Here is a 24,101-nt window from a genome sequence, read left to right on the forward strand (position 1 = left end):
TCCTGAGGGGAGGGTCGTCAGCTCAATTTTGCACATGCTAAGTTTGAGAAGCCTATTAGATATCCAGTGGTAATGTATGGAGGAGGGAGAGGATATATTGGGCTAGAAATCAAGGTAGAGGCTCAGGTTACAGATTTTTAAGTTATTCTTTTATGGATGGGAAAAATAAGTGAGAGAGAGAGAAAAGAAATCCAAAAAAGACAGACATCAAAACCTTATGGGTTGCCCACACGGTAGAAGTGGGTCCAGTGAAGGAAAGCTGAGCCTCTGTTAAAAAAGTAGAAGGGACTGAAGATAATGCAATATCTTGGAAGCAGAGGGAAAGAAGGTTCAAAAAGAATGAGGACTGTAAGTAGGACCTTGTAGTTGCTAACAGGGGTAGTCATTATCTCTATTAAAAGTTATTGTGCATCAGGATCCATACAGAAATACTACCTATTCCGAAACTGGTTTCAGAAGGATGCAAGGCCAAAGGTATATAGGGAGGTAGGGCTGTGTATTGTGCATAATGAACGTAATATATGCACTTAAAAAGAATAATGCCATTTCTGTAAATGACAACATGAGAAAAAAAAAACACCTGGTAACAATGTGTCATCAGAAGTTTTGCTGAAAACACCCTGGCTGCTGTGGCTCAGTGGATTGAGCGTCAGCCTGCGAACCAAATGTCGCTGGTTCGATTCCCAGTCAGGGCACATGACTAGGTTGCACATCAGGTCTCCAGTTGGGGGCGTGTGAGAGGCAACCACACAGTGATGTTTCTCTCCCTCTCTTTCTCCTTTCCCCCCTCTCTAAAAACAAACAAACAAACAAATAAATAAATAAAATTGTTTTTAAAAATGCCAATACATTAAAAACAAACAAACAAAAAAACTATATTTAAAAAAAAAATGTTTTGCTGAAGAGTTCATAGTAAAAGGGCATTGTGGACCAATGGTTTTTTTTGTGTTTGTGTGTGTGTGTATGTGTGGTTTTTTTTTTTTTTTGGTCCTGCTAAGGTCAGCATCTATTTCATGTTTGACAGCTTTAATGGTCATGGCTGATCTGAGATATCAGTTGGCTGTTCTCATAGCTTTGGTTTGACTTTTACTGGTTTTTGAAAATTCAGTGTTTTTCTGTTTTAAATCAACAGGTTCCATTTTTTGGGCCTCTGTTTGATGGAGCCATAGTGAGTGGGAAGTTACTGCCAAGCCTTATATGTGCCACATGCATCAATGCCAGCAGGGCCGTGAAGTGCCTCATCCCACTCTACCAGAGCTTGTATCTTTTTGCTTTAAATATACAATTTAGTAAGCATACCAGAATCCAGAATCCTGGCAATTTTCCTTGAGAGGTAAGTATTAACAAATGAAGAGGGAAGAGAACATTGTTTTCAGTCTATGTTGAAAATAACATAGTGATTTTCATACCGCTTGTTAATATATATTAACTACAATAATTTTATGTTGCATCAGACTTAGAGTTTATTTTCATAATTCAGTTATATAAGTTTGTGCTAAGAAGCTATGACTATGAAGAGATGTCATATCTTCTTGGGTATTTTTCCTCAAATTCTATCTCCTCCTGCATCCGTCCCTATTTGTTGCAGTCGGTAGTGGGGTCACTAGAGTGCCTACCAGAAACCAACAGCAAATGAAATGACTCTAATGTATCAAAGAATGTGGCAAGTGCCACCAGAGAAGTACAAATACTCTTCTAGGAGGTCAGAGATGGGAAAAATTGCATCTAATTGGGAGGACAGGGAAAAGCATCCTTAACCAAGTTGCTTATGAACTCATCGGTAAGAATGACTAGAAATTCTTTTGTAATTTTTCCAAATCATTAATATCTGCTTCTCTAATTCTTGATCTTCTCTAAAAACAGAAGAAATTTCATTTTTGTAATTTTTATGAAACATTAATTGGCATGCTGTAATTTAAAAATCCCGGCATGATCTCTGATTATAAGAAAAAGAAATGGGAACTATTGTAACAATATAATCAATGAAATATACTTTAAAAAAAAAAGAAAGAAAGAAATGAAGGTGACTTCATAAAATTGCTGCAGAAGGCATGTAACCTCCCTGATAAACCTTAGAACCTCTTTGTTTCTAATTGGTATTGATAATAATTATAAACATGTTGCATTTGAACTCATTTTCTCTACTTCTCCCAACCTAACAATAAGTGATGTGTCACTAGAGGTCAGGGGTGAGGGATGGGTGAGAAATATCATGTGTGAATAGATACAGTATATGAAAAATACCTTTCATTAAAATCGTAGTCACTTCATTGACTGATATTCTGTCTTTAGATTTAAAAAAAATACATATGCCATGTGGCAACTTGAAATTATCATAGAAATTAGTAGTAGAAAAGGGCTATTTGGTCCCATCTGGTCCCTCCCCAGGGGCCTGGGAAGCATTATTCCCTTCAGCGTTCTCTCCGGTGCTTTGTCCAGGCTGGTGGTGCATGTTTTGGAGATGGCATTCTTTGCAGTGATTTCTACAGCACTCTAGACTTAATCTTATGGCTGGTGTTGAGTCAACCTTCAGTATGGAGTTTTTATTTCACATGCTGTTAAAAAGAGATTCTTGGCAGAAATGAGAAAGACCTATTCAGCAAATGGCTTGTCAGTTTGCATGTCAACTAGGATAAGTGGGACACAAATCAGTCAAGTGTGTTGGATCAAGGCAAAAAAAAAAAATTTATTTGCAACCAAAAATTCCATTTTATGTAAGTCCATTGTAATCTTTGTCACGTCACCTTCTTCACCTATCTGTCTTCTCATTATAAAATACATGCTTTGTTATTTGTTGAACACTGCTTTCTCAAATGAGATTTAAGGTGACATCAGAATAATCAGGTTTAGGGAAAACAATATTTTTAAAAGTTCAAAGGATAGTATTCAGCATCACTTTAAAATTTTTTCAAGCAATACATTTAACTGACATGAATGCTAGTTAGGGCTATTGATGCTAATGTGGGTTAGTAAATGCTGTATTCTAAAATAACTCATAAAATAGCCAGGTTGACATTTCTGGGGACAATTTACTATAGAAATTAGGAAAGAGAAAGTAACAAAACCTATTATGTTGATTATCATAAAATTTTTAAATATTTTTCTTTTGTCTTATACCTTGAAAAGATTTAGTTGGTGCTATTCAAATAATTTAACCCTTTGAGTCATGCATAATTGCTAAAATTCATGTGAGAAATGCCAGGCTATTTTGCTGAGAAATGCAGAGTTTATGAAGAATGTCTATAAAAACATTATTATTCATAATAATTTACTGAAAATTTCATGACATATAGTAAATACACTTTTCTTTTGTGAGCAGTGTTCTTTGATGAAATTTAGCAAAAAAATTATTGCGTTAAAATTATTATAATAGTTAATTTAGAAAAAATAAATTCTTTCCTTCAATATGGCTTTTGAAGTATAATATATGGAATAATATAAAACCTATTATTATAATTTGAAAAAACACATAGCAACATGGATAACAAGCAAGAAGTATGTCAAATATTACATAAATTTTTTTGAAAAAAAGAGAACTTCATAACGTACAAAAAAAATGAACACAAACGACATTCACACTAGAGACATATACCAGTAGATATCAACAGTGAAAAACAGTTTATAAACAAAATGCTAACACTATACTATGAAGCAATGAAAATGTCCATTAGCAAAAGCTTCTTTATCATGCACACTGCATAGAGTTTCGACAATTATTGCAAAGATAAATTAAAAGGACTATTTAAAATGTAAGTAAAAATTAGAATTAATATGTCAGTATTTGAACAAGCATAAAAATTCAAAATTTGGATCAACAGGAGAAAAAGTGATATCAATATATAACCTGCAGTACAAAAAAAGAGAACAAAACATAAAATACGAATTATTCCATTGTTATTTACATTTATAGCCATGGATAAAAGAGTTGCTAGGAGCGACGCTGGCACTTTTGGGAAAATTTGTCAGCATCGCTCACAGCGATGTTGGCACTCAAAGGGTTAAAACAAGAAATAATATATATATGTATATATATAATTTTTATAGAGATGTAGTCAATGAAGAAAACTTTGCAATCACTTGACTACTCTATTCTTTTTCTTTCCTAGAGAGAGAGGAAAGGAGGGAGAAAGAGAGGGAGAGAAATATCAATTAGTTGCCTGTTGCACAGGCTCCAACTGGGGACCCGCCTGCAACCCAGGCATGTGCCCTGACTAGGAATCAAACTGGTGACCTTTCACTTTATGGGATGATGCTCAAGTGAGCCATGCTGGTCAGGGCTTAACTACTCTATTATTTAATTTCTGCCTGCAATAAGGCTAATATTCAGGCCAGACAACAAAGATATAACAAGAAATAAAGGGGGGTGTTGTATTTTTGTTTATTTAAATAGTTATAATTAATTTGCTCCCTTAATTTTTTGTTAAAGCATCCTGATCCTCACATGCTTTGGCAAAAGTGTAAACTAGTTTCTGTAACAGCTGATGTCTAGAATCTGCTGCTTCACTGAGATAGGTCTTAGATTTGAATTTTGAAAAACCCTATATTTATTCATTTATGAAATAGTCCAAGTAGACTCCAGGAATATCGAGCCCAGTACTAGGGGTTCTGGGTACATGGGGACCAAAGCACATGAGGTTCTGGCCCTGTGCTTCATAGAGAAACAAACAAGCTAATGAACTTCTGTAAAACAACTAAATGGTGGGGGGCTGGAGAGGGGATTGTGAAACCATATGGAAAAGTCCTCTTCAGATAGAGCAAATAGGCTGAGATTGGAGGGATGAGAGAAAAGCTATACCCCCAGGAACAGGGCAGTATTCTAGGCAGACAACACTTAGCAAGTGCAAGGACTCGGAGTGTTCTCAGGTGGTAAACTTGAGGGTTTTTTTTTTAGGATTTTATGCACAGTCAGGTCCATCAGGGTGCCTGTGACAGACCAGATGTAAGAGCAAGCTTCCAGCAGAGATAGTTTTCTAGGTGGTACCTGAGGACGACAAGCTTCCCCAATCCTTTAACGTCATGGCCTGCCTTGTAAATTCTAATCTTAGTACAGCATAAAGGCTGCCTGAGTCAGGGCCACAGGTGGGGAGGAAGTGTAGGGACTACTGCCCCAAGCCCCTTCAAGCCCCATCAGGGCTGAGAAGATCAGTAATAGTTTGGACATGCCTGAAAACAGATCTGGCTATATAACTTGTGGGTCCAAATACAGAATAAAACTGTGGGACCCCTTGTTCAAAAAGCAGGGAAAAGTGACTTTAAAGATGCTAAAATATGAAACATTTTTCATTCTTCTGTGGACTTTCTCTTTACTTGTCTTGGTATTTTTTAAAATTTGTTGTTTAATGTCATTTTAAGTTAAAAAATTACAAATTTAAATTATTAACATTGATTTTATCATTCTTTGTTTTATGCAATACCAGTTTAATAGGCAAATATAAAAATATTTAACTCATATGGAATCACCAAAATTACAGTTTGTATTTCATAACTCATACATGGATATACCTATTTTGTTCTTACCAGAACCATGGAAATACTGCATAAAACTAACTTACCTATTTTATTTCACTCTTCATATTCATATGCACATTTTGTACCAAATCCCTACTTTCAGTTTACTGATAAGTAAGGAAGGACTAGCAGGAAAATGGACTCTAGGTCACCCTGTACTTCTCTTTCATTATTTCAGGGTAAATTGTTGGCTAACATAGATGATTCCCAATTTAGGATGGTGCAACTTATTATTTTTTTCAACATTACAGTGGTGGGAAAGTGATATGCATTCAGTAGAAACCATACTTGGAATTTTGAATTTTAATCTTTTTCCAGCCTGGCAATATTAGGTATAGTAGTGGGCATTGGCAAAGGGAAATTTCTTTGTCAACACAGGCCAATTTATTTGGATAGTGCTGTGTCCTCATTTTGTTTTTAATAATTAGATTACAATTGTTAAGTAGAACATTGCCAAACTGCTCATTTCATCCAAATGTTATTTACTTTCTAGGTATCCAACTGACTATTTTATGAAGAAGGGGCATGCTGTGCTGTAGTTTAGACATTCTATAAATCCTCTAGAGAAGGAGCACTTGCTTTTTGTATGGACCATAGATAGCCAAACATTGGACCTGATCATAAAGAGCCAGTCGAGTTATAGTTTGCAGTAGTTACCCTCTCCTGTCCCTCTCCAGCTAATGATTAGTACTTAACTGCCTTAGAATAGTGTCATTTGAGATTCAGTCTAGAAATGTGGGCATTTGCATATCAATTTTATTTAGTAATGTTCAAGAAAATGCAACATTTCTTATTAAGCTGAGGACTGGGAGAATTGCTGGAATTGATTTGCCTTTTTTTTTTTTTTTTAATTTTAGGATATTTTTGAGCAGTAAATCCAGCTTAAAACCTGTATCAAAGGAGTTCTTATTTGGGGTAGCCATGGCTAAATGATCAAAAAAAATGGAACTGGGCGGCGAAGGCTCATAGGAGACTGCAAAATACCATTGACTTAGATGATCAAAAAAAATGTTAGCACAGTAGGGATGTGTTTGGAAAGTACCCTCAGTAACATTTCAGCCTAGCTCCTTTTTTCCTTCCGGGTTTTCTGGTAACTTCCTCAGCAGACTAAATCAAATCTGTCAAGTGGAGCCTTCCTCCTGTGACCACTGCTCTTCTGAGTGATGAGGGCCAACTCACCTGCCATCTGTTTTTTTATCCCTTGTGGGCAATCAGAGGGCCTGTTCCTGTGCTGAGAGTGTTGTAAATGGGAAGCTTGCCACATGTCATGTTTACAGTTCCCAAGCCAACTAAAGATTCCAAAATCAAAATACAGTCAGCTGATAGAAGTTCCCAAAACCATTTGAGCCAGGGTTTTCATTTTCCTCCTCAGATAACTTATTTCAGGGAAAAGGTTGCACACAATATGCATTGTGCCCATAAGGAGGAGTTTACCCTAAATCAGACAGATGGTGGTGTTTTAAAATAAACGTCCACTTCAACAGAACAATAGTCTCAATGGCACTTGGCCATCTCTTCTCTCTGGAAGTATCAGCATTTGACTGAGAGAACTGGGCTGCCTAGGAAAAAGTGATATTGTACCTCATTCTTTCACATGTGAAATTTAGTTTCATTTACAATTAGCAGATATATTTGATAATACCAGAGCTTCTGTTATAGATTCATGACTTCTTAATATGGCTAAGTTTTATTTTCAATTGACACACCTTCAAAAATGGTCCTTCTCCCTAAAACTGTAACAGTCCTGTTTCTTACCTCTCCAGCATGATCTTTTTTCTTTTTTTCTGGGAAGACCCTTAATTTCCTCCACTTGTCTCCATATACTTAAGAAAAGTATATGAAAATGAGGCAAGTGATACCATGTGGTTTATTTTGCCATGCAGCACCAGTTATGCATTTGCCAACATTTACTCTGTCCTTGCCATGTGCCAGGTATTGTCCTAGCCACTAGGAATAGATATATGACTAAAATATTCCAGCCCTGGCTGGCATGGCTAGCCTGAGAACTGGAAGGTCGCAGGTTTGATTGCCTGTCAAGGCACATCCTGGGTTGCGGGCCAGGTCCCCAGTTGGGGGTATGTGAGAGGCAATCAGTTGATGTTTTTCTTGCACATGTTTGTTTTCCTCTCTTTCTTCTTTCCTACTCCTCTTTCTAAAAATAAATAAATAAAATATTTTTTAAAGAATTCCAAGTGAGGGCACAATTGTTGTTTATGGACTAAGCTCTGAAAGAGTACATCACATTTTTGAGAACCATAAATGCTTCATACAGCAGAGTGTGGGAGACACACACACAGGATAGAGGCGATGACGGCATCTCAGGGGCAGTGGATAGAGTTCAAAGAATCAGTGAGGGCCTAACCTCTGAAAGTGGCAGGGGGATCGATTGGATAGCTATGTAAAGCAGGTAGATTAATTCAGTGTGGAACCTGCTAGATTTATTGGAGCGCAGAGGGTGGTGAGAAGAGAATCAAAGGCAGAACTTTTGGAGCATCACATTGGAAGAGTAGGCTTAGGTAGAGGAGGTAAGGAGAGAGTAGGGGAGGAAAAGGAGAGATTAGTTTCTCAGCAAAGCAAGGAGGAGAAAATGAAGCTTTTACCTTCAGCAGAGCAGACAGTCAAAACACAAGCTCCTGGGAAGTTATACACATGGCCATTTCTAGCAGCCTCAAGTCTTTACCTAGAGAGTTGGGTATAATAGGACCTAGAACTGAATTACTTCAAGGGGAGGGGCAAAAACATTTCAGATAACAGCACAGAAAAGAAAGAAGGGATTGGTAGTGCCTAAGAATGGAAAATGCACAGGAGGGGCTGAATTGAAGAACGGCAACCAGAATGGAGTGATACTTCATACGGGAGGCTATGCACAGTGCTTTTCTAATTCACATTTCTAAACAGGCCCAAAAGCAAAATATAATTGTAATAGGGATTTACACTACTCAACACTAGTTTCAAGGTACATTCACTAAAGGCAGCAAGTATTTGGTAAATTCTTGGCTGGCAAACAATCTCATCTCTCAGAAGACAGAGAAAGCAAATGAAGGGAACCACTATATTACAGGATCCATTCCTTAGCAATTTAAAATATTAGATTTGTGACTTAGAATGGAGTTTGTATAAGAATGGAAGAAAAGTACAAGTAGACCTAGAACCTGCCTATGGAAGCACATTTCAAAAAGTTGAGTTCAGAGGGAAAGATGGCATATTGTAATACATGGGCTGAGGCTGTAAAAGGGAATAAGAAGTGAGAGATTTTTATTATAAAATTAAAACTATTTATCTGAGAAAGAAAAAGGGAAGGCACATAAAAATAGTGTAGTTGCGCAGAGTGGACTCTGATGAGTTTATATATTCGTATTGAACTGTGGTTGTGGGATTAAAAGAGGAACTTCACCTCATGTTGACAAAAGGTCATCATTGTTAACCTATATCCCAGTTGTCTTCCTATCTTCTTCATGAAAAGGACAGAAAAGTGTCCTAGAATGTGAATTAAAACTCAAATCACTGAGAACAAAAGAGGATTGGTCCCTGCAAGTTAAGATCCAGCCTTCGGGGCTATGTATGTCTAGTTTTAGAGCAAATTTACAAGTCATCTCAGAACCACAAGAATTTTTTTTTTTTAGAAATCAGTATATAAAAAGGATACACCCAGAATTGAAAACAGAAAAAATTTTCCTCATTTCAAAGGATTAAAGGATGAATCTTGGGATATTGCATTAATTCCTCACAACATTGTTAGACTGGATATTAAATGGCTTGTGATCCTTCATGAAAGAGTTCACAAAGAATAAAATATCCCAAACACACTGTGTTCAGTAAAATTACTATTCTCAGAGTTTAGAGAAAGCTTATGAATCTTAATTTCAGTAAAACACAAGATGAAGTGTCATAATCATCTGGCAGAGGAGAAAGAAATATGGGCCAATGGGAGCTGGATGACCACACTGTGGTTAAACCTAAAATGTGTTAATTCAGGGACCTTCAGTTGACTGGGGCATTTGTGTCTCTGGTACTGTGTGTGCACCATAGCTCTGCTCAGCCCCTCTTCTATTTGACAACATTTTAATCAGCAGCTTTCACAGAGGTCTAGAACACATTTTTATCGAAATACTATTTGTAAGAAAGCTAAGAGGCTTAACTAATTTCATACAGGCAAAGTCAGAAATTAATATGATCTCAGATAAGAGTGCTGGGCCCAAACCAACAAAGTGAGATTTAGTAGGGTAGACTGTAATGCCATGGTAATCAGCTGTGTGAGTACAGGATGAGGGTGATATAAATAGCATGACAGTAGTCACTGTGGAAAACATTGAGGATTTTGGTTGAGCACAGATTTGAGATGAGACAAGATGATGTAGCAGTCAAGCGCACTACATTCTCTGAGACAGTGTAGAACATGAACTCTGCATCGCAGGAATCACAGGAGCAAGGCATCATCCCTATACTCCCCCAGCCTCAGGTCACATTGTAAAGGGGATGTGCCCACTCTGGGATCATGTTGTAAGAAAGAGCTTCACCAACCAGGAGCAAGTCCATAGATATTATGACCACTGCACCTTAGGTCTCAGGGAGCCATAAAAACCAATGAGTTGTTTCCGGAGCCTAGGCGGCTTTTAAAGAGAAGATGAGGCTGTAGAACTGGGACCAATGAACAGAGGAGACCAAGAAGCAGCTCTTAGCTCAGTGTCAAATCAGACATTCAAAACACAGAGCCTACAAAACCTGCAAGCCAAATCCAGCCCCCAGATGGGCTTTATTTGAACTTCAGTTGGCCTCCAGCATTACTCATAAAAATTAAGGTTGTCAGCAACATTGAAAAAATGGGAGATTTCAAATTTTTTAAAAATCTAGATATCTCACTTAAAGAATCAAAACCTTTGACCCCACCTGAGCCTCCTTTCCTGATGGCAGGAATCAGCCTCCTTACAGGCTGTGTGCTCTCCTGCGCACTGCAGCCTGGCCCATCCGTATGTCTCCCCACTGCTGGAGCCAGGCACCAGGCGCCACCATCGTGGTGCCCACACCACACGTGACCTCCCTCTGTGGGTTGGCGAAAGGGTTAGCGAGCCAAGCAGGTAAAATAGTGTCTGGTCCTGCATGAGAGCCCATTGACTGTTATTGCAGTTATTATCACATTACCAGCCTGGCCCCCATAAATATCAGAGTTTTATTTTTTTATTTGTTTAACCCTTTCCCAAGGATATGTTTATTGATTTTAGAGAGAGGGGAAAGTAGAGAGAGAAAAAGAAAAACAGCGATGTGAGAGACATCAATGGGTTGCCTCCAGTAGACACCCTGACAGGGGTTCAGACCCTCAACCTAGGTATGTGTCCTGCCCAGGAATTAAAACCACGACCTTTTGGTATACAAGACGATGCTCCAACCAACTGAACCACACAGCCAGGGCAATATCAGAGTTTTAAACCTCTTGTGAAAAACTGGAACCACCCAACTATAGTTAGGTCTCAGGAAGTATTTACTTTTGCTATAGCAGGTGTTAAAATAAAGGCTGAGACTGCTTTTTCTCTCAGGAAAAGTTACTGTAAATCTAGCAATCTGTGCAGAAACCAGGCTGACATCATGCTTAAGGAAATATCAATAACCACCCCAGCTTTTCTGCTCTCTTCCCACTCTCCGATCTATGGTTGTTGGGTCATCTCTGTCATCGCCAGTCCTTTACAGGAGTGTGCTCCTTCCCACTGTGGGGCCTTCGGGTACAGTAGCGCCCCTCATGCTTCTGCTCTTGGCCGCTTTGCTGTCCCCCAACACCGAAGCTTTTTTGGGGTCTCTTCTGTTACACAAATCCCTCACTCTCCTGCAGCCATCTAACTTTATAAAGCTCTCCTTGCCAGGCTGGGCCTTCCTTGAACCTCTTCTCTCCCAATTATACTGTAAATTGCCCAACCAGGGCCTTGTTTCCATTCTGTTGATCTCTCTCTTACGTATACTTCCTAGTACATAATGAGTGAGTGTGTGCATGTGTGTGTGTGCAGGAACAGAAAGGGAGGGAGAGATAATTTGGTAAAAAAAAATTTGTTTGGATAATAATTATAAGTCAAAAAGCAAATCATATTATATAAATTCACATTTTTTTCAAAACTGAAAACCTTAATCATCCAAGAAATATACCTCTATAAATAGAATATGTATGTATGTATGTATATATCTATAGATGTTTTTTAAGTCCTTTTAATTTCTTTTTTGAATGTTTAGTTGACTGCTGGCTTTCTATCACTTAGAACAGCACTTTGTACATAGTGGGTGCTCAGTATTCTTGGGTGAACCACACTGGCAAAAATACATACATAGTAGTATTCAAGAGAAAAAATAGTAGAATTTTTACTAAAAAGTAAATTTTGTGTGTATTTTTCTTTATAGTGAATGATAGTGTTTTGTGCATCTTAATTTTCTAATGCATTCTAAATAATAATTATTCTGTCACCACCCCAAAAAGTCATAGAAGGATATTTATGTGAAAATTCTGATGGTTAAAGTGGTGACTTTATATTTGATTTTGAAATTAATGGAATCTTATTGGGAACCATGAAAAGTAAGCAAAGGCTCTTCAATAATCCCATTTCCTTAGAGCAATAAATTTATTTAGTTTTTAAAAGAGAGACTGAATTCAAATAGTGTTAAAGTCAGAAAACTTAATAGATGAGAAGGAAGTGGGAAGGAGACCTACTGTTGTCATTAAAGTCATGGCTACCAGAGAGGGGAGTAACCAGTTTAGAATAAGAAGGTAGTGTCAGGAAAAGTCTTAACTAATATTTGTGTCAGACTTCCGGCCAAGATGGAGGCGTAGACAGACACGCTGCATCTCCCCCCACAACTAAGAAGGAATACAACTATCTCAAAACTAGAAAGAACCAGAAGTTTCAGAAAATCAAACTACGTGGGAGTCCAGCAAACAAAGATATAAAGAAGAAATACTCATCCAGACAGGTGGTAGGGGCAGAGCCAGGGCGGAGAGGATGTGGTACGGTGGTGGCAGCAGCGGGCTGGCAGAACTCACAGTCACAGGTTTTAAAAAGTCAGAAGGGACACCTGCGGAGTGTTCCCAGCTCCTCAGCGGACCTCGCAGCTCACGGTCCCAGCACCAGGGAACCAAGCCTCATTGCTTCTGACTGTATACACCAGTGGGGGTTGAGGTGGAGGCAGAAACTGCGGGTCTCAGCAGAGTCCGCTTGTTTAAAGGGCCCCCACAGTCCTAGAATGTCCGCAGACCCACCCAGTCTGGGAACGACGGCCAGGGCAGCAGCTAGAGAGGCTCCAGTCCAATGCGGAAGTGGGAGAGGTTCCTGGAAAAGGGGCGAGTGCTGGGCAGGTGGCATTGTTCCCTCTCAGACCCCTCCCCCACATACAGCGCCACAACGTGATGAAACGAGTCACCTTTTACTGACAAAACCCTAAGGCTCCGCCCCTTACAACATAACAGGAGCGAGAGTTCTACCAGGGACAGGAGGCAAACAAACACAGGAGCCTGTCAAGATGAGGAGACAGAGAAGTATGGCCCAAAAGGGGAAACGGATCAAGGTTCCAGTGGGAGAACTAAGTGACAAGGAGATAGCCAGCCTAACAGATGAGGAGATAGACAACCTAACCGATACAGAATTCAAAACACTGGTGATAAAGATGCTCACAGGCTTGACAGATATGCTTGAGTATGGCAAATGCATAAGGGAAGAAGTGAAGGCTATAGTAAATGAAATGAAGGAAAATCCACACAAAACCAATGGTGAAGGGAAGGAAACCGGAGTTCAAAACAGTGATTTGAAACATAAGGAAGAAAAAAACAGTCAGCCAGTGCAGAATGAGGAAGGAAGAATTAAAAAAAATGAGGAAAACTACCCAAATTTTGCAAAGGAGATGGACATACAGGTCCGGGGAGCACGGAAGTTCCTGCAGGAGCTGGACCCAGAGGGGACCACACCAGGACACATCATGACTGAGATGCCAAAGGTGAAAGATAAAGACAGAGTCCTGGGGGCAGCAAGAGAGAGGTGGAGAGTTGCCTACAGGGGCGTTGCCTATAGGACTATCAGCTGATTTCTTATAGGACATTTTGCAGGCAGGAAGGGACTGGCAAGCAGTATTCAATGTGATGAAAAGCAACCTGCAACCAGGATTACTCTATCCAGCAAAGCTATCATTTGGAATGGAAGGGCAGGTAAAGTGCTTCCCAGACAAGGTAAAGCTAAAAGAGGTCATCATCACCAAGCCATTATTATATGAAATGTTAAAGGGACTTACTTAAGGAAAAGAAGATCAAAACTATGAACACTAAAATGACAACAAACTCACAACTATCAACAACTGAATCTAAAAAATAAAAACCAAATCCAACTAAGCAAACCAGAATAGGAACAGAATCATAGGTATGGGGATCATTTGGAGGGTTATCAGCTGGGAGTGGGGAGGGGAAGAAATGCGGAAATGGTGCAGGGACTAAGAAGCATAATCAGTTGGTACAAAATAGACAGGGGAAAGTTAAGAATAACATAGGAAAGGGTGAAGCCAAAGAACTTATATGCAAACTCACGGACATGAACTAAGGGGGATGGGAATGCTGGAGGGAAGGGGGTACTGGGCAGAGGGGAGCCAAGGGGGAAAAAATTGGGACAACTGTAACAAGATAAATCAACAAAATATACTTAAAAAGTAAATAAATAATGTTTGTGTCACAGTCTATTTCTAAATTCTAGGAACATAGTAGTAAAGGTTTTGTTTTTTTTAATCCTTAATTGTATGTAAATTTTATACACTTAAATAAAATGTCTGCAATGCCTAGGGGAAGCTCTCCACATGTCTGAGACCTGGAGCAAGCTGGGCCTTGCTGGTCATGCAAATACTGACAGCTGAAGTCACTTGTTGGAAAGTCCACAAACTCTGGTTACAGCTGCATTTGTCAGTAGCTTTAAGGGAAGTGTAATCAGCCAGAGAGATTAATTTGCATCTCAATTAGAGCAGAGTCGGGAGGAAGCACTGGGGTCTGATTTGGGAAGGTTGTGGAAGAAATCTCACCAAGCACAAAAGCCTCCCTTGCTCTGTCCTCCAGCTGAGTAGAGGACAATATCTGAGGCTTCGTTTCCATAGGGACCAGAAGCCTGCTGGGCCGCAGTGGAATCTAGGGTTTGCACCGTAATCATTTGGTCATGATGACACAAATTCCAGTGTTGTTTTCAAATACATATTGCTGTTAGAAAAGTGGAAATGATCATTATGTCAAAAGCATGCAAGAAGAAATTTGCTGACCCTACTTAACATTTTTAGTAATGCTGCTAGGATTTCTAGGCACTTTACATTTATTAATGATTGAATATTCAAAGAGCAGAAGGTCATTCATAAATGACAATATTTCTTTAGCATTCAGATGGTTACTTTGGAAATGGCACAGCTTCAGAGGGAGCCATTATTCCTGATCCTCCCATACTCTTCAGCAGTAGGCAAACAAGATTATGAATCTAAAAGCACAGGCAAGAAACATGGAATCTTCTGGTCATGGAGCAGGGAAGAAATTCTGGCCGTTCTAGGCCTCTTTAGAATCCTAATGAAACTGAAAGAAGTATCTCTAACCTTAACTTTAAAAAGCAAAAAGTAGTATTAACTTTAAGTCTTTCTTTTAAATTTTATTTATGGTCATTTTCACGGGCTTTGATATTTATATCAGACAAGTCCTTTGTTTTCAGAGAATATCTTCCACGTTCTCAGAGTTTTGTACTTGGGGCTAATGAGCACTGAGACTGTCTGAGCCATTGACCCATGCCAGGTTCTCCGCGATAATCAGGAAGGGCTCACCCTTGGCATTTTTGGAGGAAGATGTATTTCTAGTTTATTTTGTTCTCTTTCAAATAGTTAATTCATTGGCTCCAGCTTCAAAGTAAGAAAACAAAAGAGAGAGAAAAAACTGAATCCTACATTACAAACTGAAATAAAACTGAATTCTCATTTAAAAAATATCAGGGTTTTAAATTCATCTTCCTGTTCTGGAAACAAGTTTCCTAAGGACGGTCTCTTCCAGTGCCCACAGACTGAAATAACACATTGAAGCGAGACATCAGAACCTCCTAATCCAACATTAATCAAATTTCAGTTTACTAATTATCAGCCCTATTTTGAAAGGAACATAATGCCATAAACAGCATCTGCAGAACATTTAGTAGACTCTGGGATTATAAGCAATATATTTGAAAGTGAGACGTTCTGTTATTCAAATCTCCAAAAAGGATAATTCATGCCTTATTATAATAAGAGATTGTGCAAAACCAAAGAAGGACAAAGCAGTTAAATCCAAATGGTGAGAGCCCTTCTGTGCCTTTCTGCCTTAGTATACACAGCAAGCTCCCAGCAGGCTTCGGAGCGGGAATAATTTACAACACATTCAAGTACATTTTTTAATCAAAGCAGAATACGTTTTTGGTAGTATGTGGGTGAGTACAACCCAAATACCATCATGTTAGCCTTGAAAGAATGTTTTTTCTAGTTTGCTCTGTGGAACTTAACCAAACTCTAAAATGGGTACTTTGAATGCTGTGCTTCAAATCTGTTTCTGAGGTCCTGTGCTTTGAAAGCATTTGACTTTATTCCCTGGGACTTCATAAAGAACATTGGGGCCAGGGTGGGGGAAGGAAGGATGGAAGTTCTGAGGATTAGTTACAGTGCCCATCCAGTCCCCTTTTCTCATCCCCACCCCCTGCCTAACCCTATTATCCAACCCCACACCCTGGGGTTAGGTGTCCAGTATGCAACCCACTGGGGAGTCAAGATACCCTTTAATGTTTATGTTGTATTTTGCACATGCCTTTAACATAGCCAACTTGAGGAGTACACAGCTGCTTTAGTTTCCAGCAATGGTGTGTTTTAAAACACCAGTTATTTTAAACAGGCACCCCCTTTGACATTGCTTATTATTACTTATAATCCACATCAGATACTGTGTGTGTCCAAATGATCTTCTTGTCACTTGTATCACATCACAGAAATAAAACAATACAATACTTAGTGGCTTATGGTATTTGTCTTTTTTTAGCTTATTTCTTCTAATGCTTCATTTCAGACATCAGACTTTCTAATTTGGTTTTAGAATGTAAAAGAGTACAGAATATGTGTCCCTCTGTCGTGTCCACTCCTTTAACAGTACAAAGCTTTGGTCCTTAATCCATCAATGATCAATAAAGGGGCAGCCTCCTAAAACTCGTCTGCTCATCATGGCACAAGCCAGCCCTTAATATGCCAAGCCTTTTGGTTTCCCCTTATTTGCCTATGAAGTGGGTTGTAAGTATGTCAATGCATCCAGCATCCAGGCTTTGAGGCAGATGTGTGCCTGGAAGTGCAAAGTCTCATACCTTCACAAAAGGTAGGCCAGCTCTGCTAGCTGGTGGGATTCTGAATTTATAAGCAGAGTTGCAGAATTCCCCCAGGGCCTACTTTTCAAAGGCAAATTAGTATGTTTGCAACTTGATCCCTGAACAACTTTTGACAGTTGTTCTAAGAATAATAAAACAGATGGACAGAATAGATTTTGGGGTCTCCATCCAAACTGCTATCCTCAGTGGAATAAAGAAGGCATGGAGTTGATGGGGAGAGCTGCTGTTACTCACCATTATATCCTGCCTTTAACATCCAAGAACTTTCCCCCAGAAAAAGATGAAAATTGTCATGTGTGTTTTCCTGATGAGAATTCAGCCTGACTGTGAGAAAATAAATAGGATATGTATTGTGTTCATATATTTAAAATTAAATGAATTAAACTTAGTTAAATTGAATTTATACTACCAAGAAACCAGTTTTAATGTGAATATCAGAAATGTAAATTGTTTTAAATTTAAGGAGAATTTTCACAGGATTTTTGAACCCTTTAAATAAAAGAGAGCCTATTTAGAATGTCTTAGAAACACTATCTACTCATTAATTTGGGAAAATATAACTTATGCCTCTCTTCCAGGATAAGCATTCTCTGCATGTAACGTAATGCACATCAGAACTCTACATTATAAAAGAGCATTTACATTTTTTGGATGAAGAAAGCAGATTATGTCTGTATTTATGGTCTATAATTTTGTCAAACAAATGCATATATATTTGTACATAAACACCTCACACAAACTCCACTTTTTGGAAATTTTCAGCCTTCTCCAAGTGCTGATTTTAGCTCTTATCAGATTAGCATAGGGTGTGCTTTTCTTTTAATTTATTGGCATCCTCAGATAAATTCCTATACTCTTTAATCATTCCTTTTGTCTGGAATTATTTGTCCTAATTATCACACTTTAGGCCAAAAAGGTTAAATAAGATATCAGATCAACTGTGCTTTCGCAGTTTCAGAGAGCTACTTGAGTGACTGTTGAAATATGTGAATCAGGGGTCCCCCAATTTCCTTTGTGAGTTTGTCATGTAGAACAACTGTTTAACTAAAGCTCTACTGATGATAGCTCACTGAGATAGTAAACTTTTTTCTTTTCTTTCTCTTTCTCCCTCCTCCCCTCCCTCCCTCTCTCTTCCCTCTCCCCTTTCTTTTGTAAGAAACCTGAAAGCAATTTAAACCCGTTTCTAGGTCTCACATTAGGCAATATCACTCACTGAAATGGTGGACCCTTATGGTGAAGGCTCAACTCTTGGACATTCTCTTCCCTTCACAGCAGCAATTTTCCTACAAGTGGCATATAAATTATAGGGTGTCATATGTGACAGCAGGCCTCAGACAGACCTTGGGTTTCAATTTTAGTTAAAATAACAACTAGTTCTATGGCTCTTAACAAGTATCTTTACCTCTGTCAGTGTCCCTATAAGTGTCTCACAGCCTAGTCATTGTAAGGATTTATGAAATGAAGTACATATAAAATGAATTAATCCACAAAACATAACCGAAATTCAGCTGCTTCATAGAACCCCATCATCCCCAGCCTGCTGTACTCACCCTTGTGCTTGTGGCTCCCTCCCAGTCTTCCTGTTTCTCCCTACTGTCCCTGGGAAACTCTCCAGCAGCCAGAGTTTTTTTCTAAAGTAAAAATCAGAGCATGTCATAGTTCAAGATCCTTCAATTACTTCCCATTCTCACCCACAGAAGAATCTAGCATCCTTATAAGGACCCACAAACATATTCCAGTCACAGAAACTACATGTGTGCTAAGAATGCTCTTCCCTCTTGCAGTATCTGCCTAGCTCAGCCATTCCATTCCCTTTGGTTTCTGCTTATAAGCTACTCATCAGAAAGGTTTCTAAAGTAGCAAGCCCTCCCTCTGGGTAGTCTCACATGTTCTCCTTAGCATGAAGAGTATGATCTTTGTTGTGTTCACTGCTATATCCCCAACACCTGGAGCCCAGGGTAAGACTGGCAAGAGGATACCCTCCATATGAATAGTTGAGAAATGAATGGATGATATGTGAACAGACTGATGGGTGCATGTAAAAGTGGAGAGGAGGGCCCAGCACCCCCACTCATTCTCTATCACTAAAGGTACCTGCGCCATGCCCCCAGCACAGAAGAATAAGTTGGGTCCTAGACTCTTCTTCACATGCTGTGGTAACTTGGAGCAGTCGTGCTTCCATGTCCCTCTTTCAGCCAACATTGGTGTGGCCATTACAAGCACTGCAAGATGCAGAGGATGAGTGGCCCTGTCCTCAAGAGGGATTAGGCTGTGACTTAGGGCAGAATGTGACCCATGCTCTAACAAAGGCCTGCCCAAGGGCATCTGTTGAACCATTAAAACATAAGATACAAAAAAGAGAATCAGATGGTCATGGGAACTCTAAGGGAAAAGATTCTTTCTAGTTGCATCCTCAAATCGTTCTTACATTTTTGTGTATCTCTGATTAGTATCTCTTTATGTGTATATCATCCACAACTCAAAAGGCTGGAAATTTCACAATTTTGTTCATTTTGTTTTACAAAAAGATATTCATAAATAATTACAATTGATTACAGAAATGTCCATGGCCTAATCCATAGTGCTGACATGTTCATTTCAGTGACTGGGGGCTCCTGGAGAGCCTCCTTCCGTTATTGATGTATGTAGCTGCTCCTCGCGCCGTTCCAGAAGAGGGGAGGGAGGCTGCGGAACAGTCATCACTTCAGTGAGTGAGGACACCTGTCTCAAACCCACTTCCTACCTTCGTCTCTCCAGTCTTCTTCTAATTTCATACCCCATCAAGAGACAAAAAGAGAACTTTCAAATGTGCCACTCAAACATTTGTATAATGATATATTTTAAAGTATATACTGGTTCTAATATACTAATTATTATGATGAAATATACTCAATAATGAGAATTTGAAAGGATGTGATAAAGATGAAATAAACAATAATTTGAAGTATTTTATATTTACTAGTAAATTATTTTGCTTTTACTAAGATATTAATGGTATTTTAGTAAGCGCAATTTGATTACATGTGCTACATTTCTTCTATAATTTTGGCTTTTTAGTTCTATGATGCAGTGATTCTAAGGAGTCCCTCTAAACTTATTTTAATACTTGCTTTCATCGTGGAAAATGAAAGCTTGCAAAGATATACAGACCCACTAGAGCAGAAGATCTCTGTCTTGGCCTGCTAAATCATGATGCTGATACTCATTCTTAGCCACAATTTCTATGAAGATTCTTGATGATGTCATATCAGTTGTTGCATTGTTATATTTTTTAACAAAAAGATTGCAAATGGCTTCGTTTGGAAGGTTAGAAGCAGCTTATAAAATTCTGTTTACAAGTTTTGTTTTGTTTTTAATCCTCACCAGAGGGTATGTTTATTGATTTTTTTTGAGAGAGAGAGAGAGAGAGAGAGAGAGAGAGAGAGAGAGAGAGAGAAACATCAATCGGTTGCCTTTCATACACTCCCTGACCAGGGATTGAACCCACAACATGGATATGTGCCCTGGCCCGTAGTCAAACCTGCGGCTTAGGTATGTGCCCCATCCGGGGATTGAATCTGCAACCTTTTAGTGTACAGTACAGTGTTCCAACCAACAGAGCCAACTGGCTAGGGCAACATGTTTTTTGATGATACAGATCTGAGAGCTTTCTTAAAACATGCATCATCTTTCAACAATAAATTTTAATGTGAAGGCTGCATTTTTCAACATTTCTATTCAGGTATTCTGTCCATGGCATGTTTCTTTCAAATAGCAGGTACTTTCATTTGGTGTCAGTTTGCCCTTTTACTTTTGGGCAACAGTGGAATCTACAATATACAGGGTATATGGCTAAGGGTGCACTGCTCATCTCCTGCTTCTACCGCCACCTCTGCCCCAGTCTAACTCAGCACAACAGCCAGAGCCAACCTACTAAAATGTGACTTGAACCAAGTTACTGCCCTGCTCATACTCTCCAGGGGCCGTATCCCACTCAGAGTCAAGGCCAGAGTCCTAAAGGGAAGGCCTGAGTGCTCAGTTCCCTCTGCCTAAAATGCTGCTCCCAAGATACCCACCTGGCTCACTCTCTCGCCTCCTCCCCGATTCTCCCTAACCTCCCTGGGAAAAGCTCACCCACACTTGCATACACACCTCCCACCACCTCCTGTGGCACACCTGTACTGTTTGTTTTCTTCACAGAAGACATCTTCTAATTTATTCATTTTACTTATGTTGTGCCCCTTGCATGAGGGCAAGGATTTTTGTGTGTTTTGTTCACTAATGCCTCCAAGGGTGATGGTCAAAATATTTGACATCAGGTACAACAAGGGAAGGATGCCACCCATGCTGGTGTTTTCCAGGTGAATACCAGCCCCAGATGTAGCTTCAGCACCTGCCTCAGAATAAACATTTGTTCAATAAATGCCTGCTGAATGAATGAGTAAATTTAGCCCTTGTCATCACAGGAAAGGTCACCAAATTAAAAGGATTTGTCTTTCTATTTAAAAAAAGATGAGTAGTTCATCTTCATATTCAAGAGCTTTTATGAGAACTTTCCTATGTGTTAAAGAACAAACCTTTATGTGGTAGGAAAGATTTTCATGGTCATACCTGCCTCTGTACAATTGTATTGAAAGATGATACCGTTTATAAGGTAATAAAATTTAGAACTTCCGTATGGAGGATCATGTAAACCAGGATACATCACAATGTGGTGAAAGTAAAGAGAGCTACTGGCAGCCCCTGTGCTCCTGTCTCACTCTCAGGACTGAACCTAACCTGGGAAACTGGTAGATGAACAAGCAAGATGGGCTCCAGCCTTAGGCCACATGTTAAGTTTCAGTAAAGCTTCATGTCCTTCTTAATTTGAGGTAAAAATAAATAAATATTAATAGAAGCCCTAGCATTGTGTTGCATCTCACTTTGGAGACCTGCGGGTTGAAGTCTAAAGACTTTTACAGAGGTTTTCAAAGGAGATGGTGGAGGGAGGATCTCGCATGGTGTTGTGGGTTGACTGGTCTCAGCTGGGTGGTTCTCACCCAGGTGTCTCTTCTGTCTGGCCCTACACTGGTACGGCTGGGACAGCTGTGGGCCACAGACATCTCACTCTTCCACAGCCTGCACCTTTGGCTGGCTCACAGCACAGTGACCTCACAGCAGTTGAACTTCCATGACTGCCCACAGCTCCAGGAGGCCCAGGTGGAAGGTGCAAGGTTTTCCCAGTCTAACCTTAGAAGGCCCAGAACTGTTAGCCAAGGCAGGTTCCAAGGCCAGCCCAGATTGAAAGGAGAATCAGCCTGTCGAGGCACGCAAGCTGCTTGAGCAGGGGGAGGAGTAGGCCAACAGATATGTCTGTCTGTCTCTCACAGGTGGAGTAGTGCGGGGAGCACACTGGGTCAGGGCTCATTCTGCTAGGCCAGCCCTCTCCGATGGATAGCAGTTGCTGATCCTTGAAGGCAAAGACCAAGTCTTATTCTTTCAGTCTCCCACATCCAGCATTACAAGAACTCAGTAGGTGTTCATTGAATTAAAATCTGAAATGCCAACATTTTAAGGCATTTCTAATTAGGGCAAAGAAAACTCTAGTACCATTTATTTAATTACACCACAAGTTATATTTATTGTATGTATAGGAGAAAATGACTTAAAATGGATACCAAGAAGAGATAACTTACTTTAAATAATGACTTCTTTATCCAAAGAATTTAATCATAAAAGCAATAAAATTCACTCTGTTTTCATGTCCACAGAGACACACTTTTAAAGGGTGCATTTTCATAGCTTGATGTCTTTGGGTTTCTTATTTTTTATTTTAATCTGCTTTTATTGATCCTTTATTAAATGTTATATTGCCTTTGAGTATCATGAATTGTGATGTCCTCATAATTTTACTTGACTTTTTAGATGATTTTATGCTTTTGTGCCTGTGGAAGTTGATCTTGAAAATTCTTTGAAAGGCATTTATATCATTGAGATTTCCTTAAGGAGAATGTCAGTTTGGGCCAATATTTTTTTAATGTTAAGCTGTAGGTGGGAGGGTTGGGGGGGGGCATCATTAGAGGGGAGAGGTTTTTGTCCATTATAATAAGAGCTGTCCTCTGGCTTTGACAAACTTTTCAGACATTAGAAGGACATTTTTGAAGATGCGTGCACTATGCTTTGACAGTTTTCTCAATGTGGCCTCCGGAAGTTCTCCGTGGCAATAAACTATCTGCTTGGAGGAATGCACAAGTGTCCGTCGTAGGCATCTGTTGCCATGCTTTGTGTTTGTTTTTTGGGGGGTGAGATCTCGAGATTTTGCATGGCATCCTTGGCTTCTCTGAGGGGTACTGTGACCAGCTAACAGGAGAGAAGATGACTCTTAGACTTCAGTACTTACCTCCACCTTCCTCATCTCTGTGCCAGGATGCACATCATAGTAACTCTCTTAGGTGGTGTGAAGGAGTGCTGATCCTCATTTAGGAGCACAGTTTCCCACTGGAGCAGGTTAATACCTGAGCTGTCTGTCTCCACTCCTTACCTTCCTTTTGCACAGCAAGACCCTTCTGCAGGGAGCAATCAATAGCTCTAATTTGTGGCAGCCTGCAGCAAGTCACATGAGGCAGAACGCTTAGGTGACATATGGGACTGTGAGGGCTGCAGCTCTGTGACTCAGATTCATAGTCCTTTTCCTAGGGGCACATTCCGTTTGTAATGTGGGCTTCTTATAATCTCCTCCATGTATGCACCATTCCTCTGAAACCTGATTCAGGGAAATGGACTACTTGGAGCGCACGTGTGTGTGTGTGTGTGTGTGTGTGTGTGTGTGAATTCAGAAGCATATTTTGCTCCCTTCTCAGACTCTCTGTTTTGTGCTGCTCCTGATCATAATTGTACCTAGGCAGTTTTGTGTAGTCTTCAGCCTTGTGCTGCAATTACTTGCGTTCTGGATATTTTTTTAAGCATTAAAGTGTTCGGTGTTATTTTTTAATCTTTGAAATCCCAGTGACTAAAGACCATTTTTATTCTAGAAACTACATTCCCACAAAAGATTGTTAGAAGATAATGAACATTGTATGTCACTCCCATCTTTGAATGGCTGTGGCCAAGTGATAGACACAGGGATGAAGACCTGGCTCTTCTGGGAACACTGATGCCTCAGGAACCTCTGCCCGCGGATCAGCTCACGACCTACCCTGTGCCTCCTCTGTGAGCAGGGTTGGAGTCAGAAAAAGCCCCTTTCATTTTTTTACCTGGCCTTGTAACCCT

The 24,101-nt window shown here is 39.6% G+C and overlaps 1 protein-coding gene across 1 annotated transcript in view; it reads left to right on the plus strand.

Moving 5' to 3' along the window:
• Window positions 1-24,101, plus strand: part of RALGAPA2 (Ral GTPase activating protein catalytic subunit alpha 2) — a 401,573-nt gene that overhangs the window by 333,100 nt on the left and 44,372 nt on the right. The window contains exon 37 of the mRNA XM_090285992.1: window positions 1,133-1,260. Coding sequence (XP_090142118.1) covers window positions 1,133-1,260 — 128 coding nt within the window. The remainder of the gene's footprint in view (window positions 1-1,132; window positions 1,261-24,101) is intronic.

The sequence above is a fragment of the Furipterus horrens genome, unplaced genomic scaffold (genome assembly GCF_987537825.1).
Source record: "Furipterus horrens unplaced genomic scaffold, mFurHor1.1.pri manual_scaffold_8, whole genome shotgun sequence".
Classification (NCBI taxonomy): Eukaryota; Metazoa; Chordata; class Mammalia; order Chiroptera; family Furipteridae; genus Furipterus; species Furipterus horrens.